This window comes from Echinops telfairi, unplaced genomic scaffold, assembly GCF_000313985.2.
Source record: "Echinops telfairi isolate 266 unplaced genomic scaffold, ASM31398v2 ScPeMD7_28;HRSCAF=97, whole genome shotgun sequence".
NCBI classification, from domain to species: Eukaryota; Metazoa; Chordata; class Mammalia; order Afrosoricida; family Tenrecidae; genus Echinops; species Echinops telfairi.
The window spans coordinates 2944803-2954857 of record NW_022103925.1 but is presented as its reverse complement, the minus strand read 5'-3'; the positions used below and the strand labels follow the sequence as shown (position 1 = coordinate 2954857).

At 59.9% G+C, this 10055-nt stretch overlaps 1 protein-coding gene across 1 annotated transcript in view; it reads left to right on the top strand.

Annotated features, from left to right (window-relative positions):
- Window positions 1–1844: 1844 nt before the first annotated feature.
- The window catches only part of TACC3 (transforming acidic coiled-coil containing protein 3), a 10427-nt gene continuing 2216 nt past the window's right edge, over window positions 1845–10055 (top strand). Inside the window, exons 1-10 of the mRNA XM_045289473.1 lie at window positions 1845–2090; window positions 2200–2342; window positions 5730–6683; window positions 7252–7327; window positions 7418–7631; window positions 8183–8235; window positions 8849–8952; window positions 9607–9685; window positions 9800–9904; window positions 10006–10048. Coding sequence (XP_045145408.1) covers window positions 1929–2090; window positions 2200–2342; window positions 5730–6683; window positions 7252–7327; window positions 7418–7631; window positions 8183–8235; window positions 8849–8952; window positions 9607–9685; window positions 9800–9904; window positions 10006–10048 — 1933 coding nt within the window. The 5' untranslated portion in view covers window positions 1845–1928. The remainder of the gene's footprint in view (window positions 2091–2199; window positions 2343–5729; window positions 6684–7251; window positions 7328–7417; window positions 7632–8182; window positions 8236–8848; window positions 8953–9606; window positions 9686–9799; window positions 9905–10005; window positions 10049–10055) is intronic.

Here is a 10055-nt window from a genome sequence, read left to right as displayed (position 1 = left end):
TGCTCCGCTTCTGACGGAGTTGTGGCTTAGGCTGCCGACCCTAAGACCAGTGGTTCAAACCCATCGGCCACTTTGCTAGAGAAAGAAAGAGATTAGGCTGTCTGCTCCCTGGAAGACTTACAGCTTCGGAAACTCTTACACAGGATTGCTGTGTGTTTGTGTGTGTGTGTCTGTTTGCGCTGTTACTCAAGATTACGACAGCTGTCTCCTCCCCTGAGCCCACGCCAGCAATGTTGGTGAATTCATGTCACTCTCTCAGGCCTCCCTGGCTGACCTGCCTGGAGCCAGGTCTCCATCTGCCTGCTGAGCCCTATGCCTCCTGCTTTGCAGCCCTGTCTACCTCTGCACCCACTCCCTGTTGACCTCACCTGGCTTCAGCCACCCCACCCCACCCAATTGAACCCTCTGCCAACCCAGCTGCCCTCTCCAAGGCCCCAATCCAGATAGCGGACACAGGCTTCCTAATGCTCCGCCCCTCCCAGCGCCCTGCCCTCCCTCAGCTCTGGCCATCCTTTGTGCTGCTTCCTCCCTTATCGGCAGTGACCGGTCCTGATGAAGCCTCTGAAAGGTTACAGCAGACGGTGCTGTTCAGCTGGCCCTGACTCAGCAGAGCTGCTGCTTCGCAAGCGAGGGAGTTCTCCAGGCTTTCTTTTGGGTGCCTCTCGGTGGGCTTGAGCCTCTAACCCTCTGCTTCTCAGTCTCGCCAAGTCCCCCTCCCCGGGACCCACCCCTTCCTAGTTGCCCCCACCACCCCCGGCACCATTTCTCCTGGTGCTGGAGCAGCCTCAGGGTACAAGCCAGAGCTTTCCCTCTCTGCTCACTCCCCTTGGAGGAGCCAGGCTCGGGGAGGCTGGTGGCAGTTTCCCTGCCTCCCTCCTGGCCAGGCGCAGGGCGGACCTGGGCACCTACAGCTCACAGTCCCCACGCCATTGGCCCTGTGGATTTGCATCTTCCTGCTTCCAGAGAGGGGCCTCGGGCTTCCTACCTCCCCTCACCACCACCGCCAAGCACACGCATGCACACCACCGCAGTGGTCTTCTAAACCCAGGCAGATGGCGTTGCCTCCCCCCCCCTGCACAGGTGACTGCCTCATGGAAGCCCAGGGCCATGGCCCCACGTGCCTGGCTTGCTGTCTGTGAACTGGGCCTCTTGCAGGCTGCCCTTCATTTCCTGTGCTGCAGCTACAGTGGGGCTGCTGGCTCAGACTATAGCCCACGCCCCCCCTCTTTTGCACCCAGGACCCGGTGCCACCTGGGCCGTTCTGGACCTGTTTGCGACCAGGCCCCCTTTCTCCCGAGCAGGCTTGGGAATGCCGTGGGCTGACAGCAAGATGAGGTGTTATGTCCCATGGGGGCCACACAAGGGCCAGGGGAGCCTTTCTAGAATTCACTGGGTCTGGCCCGATGCATGACCTGGGTCTGTGGCCCCAGACACTGGCCTGTCAGTCTGGGCAGTCGCCTCCCTCGCCTGTACCCAGTCCTGGGGCTAGGGCTCTACTTGGCTGTTCTTCTCTGGGGACTTGACTGTGGTCTGTCCCCCCATCCCCCTGAGTGGTCAGCACCCGGGAGAGGGCCTGAGCGCCCTTCACCTCCAGCTGTCTCACAAACCAGTACCTCTCCAGCCCTGAGGGTTCTTCCGAGCTTTGTTTTCCGCTCCTCTTCCCCGAGCAGGAGGTGTGCCACTGGCTGGGCTCTCGGGCTTGGTGGAAGGGTTGCTGCCCCCTGAGGCAGGACAGACTCCCTCCTCTACCTGCCCCTCTTGGTGCAGGCACACAACCAGTGACCCAGTCTGTCCCAGAAAGGGGGTGTCAAGCCCGGCAGAGCCAGCCTTGTCATTGTTGACACCTGAGGCTCCACCCACCCCGGCCCTGACCTGGGGGGGTGGGGGCTGTCACCTCTGTTGACATACATGTGGTCTGCCTCTCCAGGATGAGTCTGCAGATCTTACAGGACGAGAACGTCACTGGGGACAAGACCGCAGAGAACTATGACTTGCTGTTTTTGCCACCGGAAGTTACTGGGAGATCGTCTGTCTTGCGTCTGTCACAGAAAGAAAATGTGCCCCCTAAAAACATCACCAAGGCCGTGAAGGTGAGTCGGTCACATCCCCGCGTGGAGGCAGCGGGTGGGTGGGCAAGGGCGAGGAGGAGGGCTGCTTTATTGAACAGGCCCTCTTGCATTCTGCCCCCCGTCCCCCCAGGTCACTTTCCAGACACCCCTGCGGGACCCTCAGACGCACAGGATCCTCAGTCCCAGCATGCCCAGCAAGCTGGAGAGCATGTTCTCCCTGGATGACGCGGTCGGCCTGGAGAACGCCCACCCCACCCCCGCGCAGAGAGACGAGTAAGTGTGGCGGCTGCCATGGCCCTGGAGCTTTTCCTCCAGCCCTGGCGGCTTGCGGGCCTCTGCCCTGAGTGCCAGCAGCAACTGGGGGGAAGGGAGGCCTTGCCGCCTGCCGCTCTGGCTTTCTGTAGTTGTTAGGGGCACACAGTGCCATGTGACAGGCCCCTTTCTGCTGTCCAGGGCGCCAATTCCATTCTTGGAATGTTCTCCAGCCCTTTTCTGAGTGGTTCTGCCCCACGCACGATCTCACAGCCTCTGTCTAACCTCTCCCTGCCGGCTGCCTCTCCGTCGGGGCGTTGGCTGCTGAGGGAGCTCCAGTTCCGGCTGATGCTCTTTACGGGCTCGGCCGATGCTGGTGTGTGGTTATCGGAGACTTCGGGGGCATTCGTGGTTTGGATTTGTTCCCTTTTTGTTATGGCTTAGGTGAAGGTCTGCAGAGCAGACCGGTCTTCCAGTCAGTAGTTCATAGATATTCTGTCTCACGTCCTTGATGGCAATCCCCACAACGTTCCGACACGTGACCCACTTCCTCTCTGGGTTTCTCGGTTCTGGTCCTCCTCTCCTGCCCATTTCAAGTTTGTCCTTGGGTCAGTGCTGCCCGTTGGATCCCAAGTGGCTGTTTTGTTACGAGTGCCTGCCCCCTAGAGTGCTTTATCCCCTTCACATCTGACCTTGATCGATGCCGTCAGGTGGGCTACCTCAGCTCGGGGGTCCCTGAGCACCTCGCAGGGTCCTCATGTGCAAGCCCTGGTGGAAGCCAGCGGGCCAGGCCGTCTCGTTGAGGGCCTTCTACCTTGCTGTCCCTCCACTCTGACAAGCGGGACTGCTTCTCCCGGGGATGGCTTCTCCCGACAATGTGTCCAAAGCACACAGGGCAAAGTCTCGCCACCCTTGCGTTTCCGGAGCATTCTGCTGTTTCCTCCAGGACAGATCAGTTTGTTCTTCTGGTGGACCGTGGGCTCTCGCTGGATCTTGGGCTGCAGATTTGCCCAGTGCGGTCCGGCACGGGAGCTCTTGCCTACTGCTCCCATGAGCATCGGAGGTGGGTCCAAGTCAAATGACATTCCATCTCTCTGGGTTCAGTGGCGAGGGTGCCGACGGAGCCCTGGTCGCCCCGTGGTTACGCGCTGGGCTGCTGCCCACAAGGTCGGCTGCTCCATGGGAGACAGAGGAGGCTTTCTGCTCAGAAACCATGGGGACCCTTAGTGCTCCTCTGTCCTGCAGGGTCGTTGTGAGTCGGCATTGACTTCATGGCTGAGGGGCTTAGTGTCGTTGCTGTTGCTGGCATGAAACAAGAATTTATTATTAATCGTCCGCCGTTTTATTTTTGCCACAGATTTTCCCAGTCGTTCAGATTTGGATAATTCTTGTGTCTTTTGGGAAGTGACCATTAGCTTAATGGTGGACTTTCTAACCAAGCTCACTGCCATCGAGTCTGGCTGCTCATTGTGACCCTATAGTTTCTCGGTGTTTGTCTGGTGTTTTTTTCAAAGTGTTTTCTTTCTACTTGAGCCCTTGATATCAGCTTCTCATCCCCCCGCCCCATGAACTCTTGATAAGTTATAGATTGTTATTTTCGTACCTTATATCATCCTCTGTCGCCCCTCACCCACTTTTCTGTTGTTTGTCCCCCTGGAAGGGGGTTATATGTTGATCCTTGTGTTTGATTCCCCCTTTTCCCCCCACCCGCCCCTAATCATCTCTTGGGTTTTTTGTAGTCCATCCTGAAGGCCGCAGTCATGGGTCTGAATCAGTAAGTGCCCCGTGTCCTCTTGTCTTTCAGCAAGCAAGGTTGTGATGTCTGCCTACCTGTGCTGAAATTCCTCTTCTCTTCAATATTACCCATAGTCTATTAAGATTCACACAGTCAGATGGCTTTGCAGTCTTCCCAAGATTCCCTGCTTTCAGCCAGGCCCGTCTGATGTCAGCAGTGGTGCCCCACATACCATGTCCTCCTCTGAAGCTGACCTGAGTTTCTGGCAGCTCTTTGCTGGATACACTGCTTAGCTGGTTTTTTTGACTCCTCGGCAAAATTTTACTTGTGTGATATCAATGGTATCTATCGTTCAAGAATTTCCACACTCTTGGGGGTCACAAATCTCTTTCAGTTGGTTGGCCAGGTAGCAGATGCCTTCCAAATTCTTGCCATAGACGAGTGAGTACTCCCTGCGCTGCGCGTCTGGATTAGTAGTCAGTCAATTCCGCGAGTCTCCCATTTTGCCGATGGCTTCAGTGCCCCTGCTTTTCTTTCGGTACTGTGGGTTGGTTTTCGATCCCCTGCTGCCTCTTGACATGGTTCATGGTTGACCAGTGCGTCCTGGTGCCGTGCCTGTTCCTTCCACCCTCTTGGGATGCTCTCTGTATCACTTCTAAGCTGCACGCAGGACTGAGCAGAGCGCCCCTGTGAGTTTCCAAGACACTAGCTCCATGGGACTAGAAAGCCTCATCTTTCTCCCGAGAAGTGGCTAATGGTTTAGAACAGCCGACGTCATGATTAGCAGCTGGGCTCCTTGTTAGCCCTGACGTCCTTCAGCATCGCCATCCAGGGTCACGATGAGCAGCCAAAGACTCGATGGCAGTGAGCTTGGTTATAAAGTCCGTCATTAAGCTAATGGTCACTTTCCAAAAGACACAACAGTTAACCAAATCTGAGGTGAATTGTCCCCTCCGTGCTTGGAGCTGGGGGGCTCCTGAGCTTAGCGGTGGTTCTCCAGCTCCAGGTCTTTGCGCGTTTGTGGCGTTCATTCGCCCTGGTGAACTGTCCCGCTCTCCCGACGCGGCCCTTTCCCCTTCGCTTTTGCTCCTCCACATTCAAGAGCGAGTTTGAGAGTCTCTTCCAGCGTCCACGTTGGTCTTTTCTTCTTTCCTGCCTTTTTAACGACTGTCGCTTTTGTCGTGGATGATGGTCTTCTGTCCCTCGTGTTTAGAGCGTCCAGTCCCTTCTCGGGATGTTCTCCAAGTTCAGGTTCTGTTTTGGCTCCTCGTGGACTTGCTTGTTGAGCACTTGAGGGTGAGGTCATCCCTCTGGTCACGGTCCTTGCAGCCCCTGGGGCTCACCTGTGGTCCACTGCCTGTGTCATTGGGGCAGACCGCTATCTGCTAGCCCTGAGCTGTTGGCAGAGGGCGGCGAGAGTGTCCCTGAGGGCAAGGCCCTGAGGCTGGGGGCAGGAAGTGGCTTGGCCTCCTGGCCTACCTTGCCCTCTCCAGACAGCCCGGTATCCTGATGGCCCGCTCACCGCCGGGATTGGTGGTGTCAGGGCACATAGTCTGGGGTAAGGACTGACTGGACCTATTGCCCACCCCCAACCCCTAATCTGCTAAGGTTTTCAAACGAACGTTGTCTCGTGATCAAGACCCAGAGTCTTAACAGTGTCTGTTTCTGAAAAGCCAACAGTTCTCTTGCGAAGCTGAGGCCACGCCTGCAGATGGAGCTTTCCAGAAGCCAGCCCTGCCCGATACAGCCTGGCCCCTGGGTGCTTGGGCCCCAGCGGGAAGCAGCAGTGCCGACGAGGGCCTGGACCCCGCGTGTCTGGGTGGTCTGGACACTCTTGCTTCTCCCCAGGCTCTGGGAGTTGGAGAGAGCCCACCCCTGGCGGGTCCAGGACAGGTGTCCAACAGTCCCGAGGAGGCCCTACAGGAAAGGGGGCCTTCTTCCTCCCCAGAGAGAAACGTCCCCCTGCATTCTGACACCGTGGGGGACATTGCCGGACTGGTGGCCCTGGCCAAGTCGGAGGGGGCTTGCGGAATCGAGGAGGAGGCCCCCTCAGACGGACCCTTGGTCGGCGGAGTCTTAGCTGCCCCAGTGGAGGCCACCCCGCCCCCCACTGCGTGCCCGGAAGGCCCACCTGAAGAAGCCCCACCCACAGAGCGGCCCAGCCCGGATGGCCCGTGTGCCCCCCCGGGGGAAGAGCAGAAGCCACAGGCTGGCACCGTTGGTGACTCAGTGGCTCCTATGGCCCCAGATGAAGCCCGGGTCCTGGCCCCCTCCCACATGGGCCCCACCAGCCCTTCTCGAGCGCAGGAGGAGGGACCCAGGCAGGTGGCCGCTGCGGCCACAAGCGAGCCTGTCAAGCTGGAGTTTGACTTCTCTGCTGGCAAGAGGGCCCCTCCCCCCCGGAAGCTGGGGAAGAGGCCGGGCCTGAAGCCACCTTCCAAGAGCAGGGTGGCCCAGCGGGCTCCCCCTGAGAAGGGCCAGAGCCAGGGGCCTGCTGCAGCTGAAGAGGGCTCCATCCCTGCCCCCCGGGGCGCCTACAGCCTGGACTGGGACAAGCTCGATGACCCAAACTTCAACCCCTTTGGTAGCGGCTCCCAATGTGCTGCAGCGGCCGGGCCTCCAAGCCAGTAAGTGTGGGTGGTGCTGGCGAAGCTGAGGTCAGAGGGCACTTTCTGCAGCCCTGTGGCTTCGTAGTGCCCCCTGACGAGGCAGGTGTCCCGTGGGGTGTAGAGCAGTCTGTACCCTGATGAAGTGGAGCCTGGGCCCTGCACACATCCACTGACAGGCCCCGGCTGCTCCCCACATCTGCTCTGAGAGGTCAGCTCGCTCTGCCTTTTAGAAGGCTATTGATGAAGAGTCCAGTGCTGGCTGCCTGGCCTGACTGCGGCTCTGGCTTCTTCCCAGGGCAGGTTGTTCCAGCTGGTCAGGGAGCCTCTGACACCCGTGTCGTGTCCACCCCCCTTCCCCCGCTAGACTAGACCACCTTCCTCCAGGCCCCATGTGGCAGGTGCTGCCTCCTCTAGCCTTGGGCACCCAATGCCTTGTGCCCACGAGGAGCCTGCTGCTTGCTGTGTCTCTACTCCTGTCTCTTCACAAAGGGGCGCATGTGGGGACACCTGTGCTGTGGGCCCCATGACCCCTCTGCCAGGGGGCCTGGCCCTTTCCCATGGGCCCCTCCTGATGTTGTTTCCTCAGGCAGGTGGGTCCAGCCGTTCCTGATGGCTCTCCTGATGTCCACCTCCCCCAAGTGGCTCCCAGAATGGCCAGCGAGGTATGGGGTCTGTAGGGGAGGGGTGAGCCAGCAGGGAGGAGGGAGACACCACCCTCACCCTCTTATTTCCACCTCTGTTCTTCTTACCAGGAGGGAACGACCTTTTCTACTGAGGGATCTGTCCCTGTGAGCAGCCCTGGCAGCAAGCCTGTGGTCACATCCACTGAGCAAGCGGCCAGGGAACCAGAGGCCACGCCTGTTGAGCCCAAGACCACACCTGCTGAGCCAGTGACCGTACTGACTGAGCAGAAGGCCGAGCCTGCCCTGGACCTCAGCAAGGAGAACTTCAGTGATCCTGCTGAAGGTACTTGCCTGTCTTGGGGTTTCGCGGGCACGTGCGGTTTCTTGGGGGCGTTGCTGGTGGAGCACGGCTGACACCTGTGGTGGGCTGCGCTGACAATGTGATGGTGGTGCCACTCTCCCGCATGGCCAGGGGGTGCTCAAGGGCTGGGAGCAGTGCTCAGTGCCAGCTGAGTGGTTCTGAACCCGCATGAGCCTGTGGCAGACACGGCGTGGCTCCGGCTCCATCGGGACTTCCAGCTGCACTGACTTGTACCCAGAAATGGACCACGATGTCGAGGGCCTGCTGGGAAAAAGTCTCCCTCTCAGAAAGCTAGGGCAGGGTGCACTTTCAGTGTGCGGCCCCACCTCCGTCCCCACCCCCTCATGGCCTCCCACAGCCTACTGCTGGGGTCAGTCTGGACCCCACTGGCTGTGTAGGGATGCTACAGCACAGTGGGCTCCTGCCCAAGGGTCGTGGCATCCTCACCATGCATGTGGGGGAGCGCTGTCCACTGTCCGAGGGTGGGGTGAGGCGGTGGGCAATGGCGGCGGCCTCAGGGGGCTCTCCTTCAGTCCTAGGCACGGAGGCCGATGTGGACTACCTGGAGCAGTTTGGAACGTCCTTGGTGAGTGCCAACTGGGGCTCAGCTTTCCGGTACCCTGGCGTCGGGGCATGCTGGTGTGCAGCCAGATCCAGAGGAGGCCCAGGGGTTGTGCCTGTCTGTGTGTCCTCGCCTCTGACCAGTCTCTATCTCAGCAGCTTTGACTGGGGCCACCCCTCCCCTCCCCTCCCCTCCCCCGTGTGCTCCGGCAGAGTGTGCAGCGGTGTGTCACCAGGCCTTTCTGCAGGGGCAACTTGGCCATTTGGTTGGCTGCCGAGTGTGAGCTATCAGGGTCTCCGTCCCAATGCCATTCTGCCTCCAGGTGACCCCTCGTAGGGTTTTTGAGGCAAAGTCTTACAGGAACAGCCGCCTCGTGCTTCCCCTGTGGAGCAGCCGGTGGGTTTGAACCACAGACCTTGGCGGAGAGCAGCCTGACACCTAACCACCACGCTGCCAGGGGGTGGCTCAGGCCCCTCCGGGACCCTTTTCTGGCAGTTTCTTTCCTGCTGCTGCAGCCAGTGTGAGCAAAACCCTGACCCAGGGGCTCACTGAGGCAGAGCTGCATAAACGAGACTGTCTGGGGTGGGGGCTGCATCCGTCAGAAGACTTGACCCTGTGGCTCCCCGCCCTCCCTCAGTTTAAGGAGTCCGCCTTAAGGAAGCAGTCTTTATACCTGAAGTTCGACCCACTCCTGAAGGATAGCCCCAGCAGACTGCTTCCCGTGGCCGCGGAGACCGCCAGGTGAGCCTGCCCTGCTCTGTCTGGAGTCTGTTAGCAGTGGGCGCTCTGCCTCAAGGACGTTCCGCAGTCAGGGCACCCACCCACGGGAGAGCCTGCCGGGGAGAAGGAGCTCGACGTATGCCAAGTCTCACTGCAGTCCCAACTTCATGTTGGAGGTGACGCTCCGGGGCCCTGGGGGAGGGGCAGCAGGTTCATGCAGTGTGCCTTTCCAGGTGGACTGCCGGTCTCACATTCATGCAACAAAGTAGAGGTTGGTTCTAGCAAAGAACACGGCCCAAGCCCAGATCCGCTGGGCCTGTGGAGTCACCGGGCGCGTCCAGTTATGGGTTGTCTCTGGCCAGCCCCTGAGTGGCAGCCTCTGTGCCAGAGAGAAGTGGGGCTGGTGGAGGGGCAGCAAGGGGACCTCGCGAGCCATGGGGTGTGATGTCCCTGCCATAGGCTTAGTGGGCTGGGAGTTTGTGCACAGAAAACAGCCCGGGGACAGATGGCCACCCAGTTTGTTGACCGTTTCTTGAACGTGCACCTCGGGGTGGACACTGCTCCGTTGGTTCCCCATCCAAACACATCCGGGCAGCCTGACCGTCTGGACTCCTGCTGTCCCATCCGGTCAGCTCGGTCCTGACAGCATTGCTGCGACCCTCTCCCTTGTCTCAGCATCCAGGCCACAGTCACCCCGGCCTCGGGAAGTGTGCCGGAAGCCAAGCTGGTGGACATCGACTTCCTGGACGTCCCAGTGAGTGCCCTGCCCTGGTCATGCCAGCCATCCTGTGTCTGTGGGGCCCTGGGCATCTGGGAGGCCGGCCAGGTGTACGAGGGCTCTGGGGGCTGAGCTGTGTGCTGTCTCCAGGTGCCCAGCCCTCCCCCAGGGGTGCTGGGGCCCGGGGCCCCGCCCTTGCCCGTGGGCCACATCGTGGACGTGCTGCAGTACAGCCAGAAGGACCTGGACGCTGCGGTGAGGCTGCTGGTGGCAATGGGTGGAGGAGGGGGGTCTCCCTCTGGCTGGCTGGGTGAGGCTGCTCCCCACTGACCGCCAGCCTTGGGGTTTGTGGACAGGTGCATGCCCTTCAGGTGGAGAACTTGGAGCTGAAGAGCAGGTGTGAGCA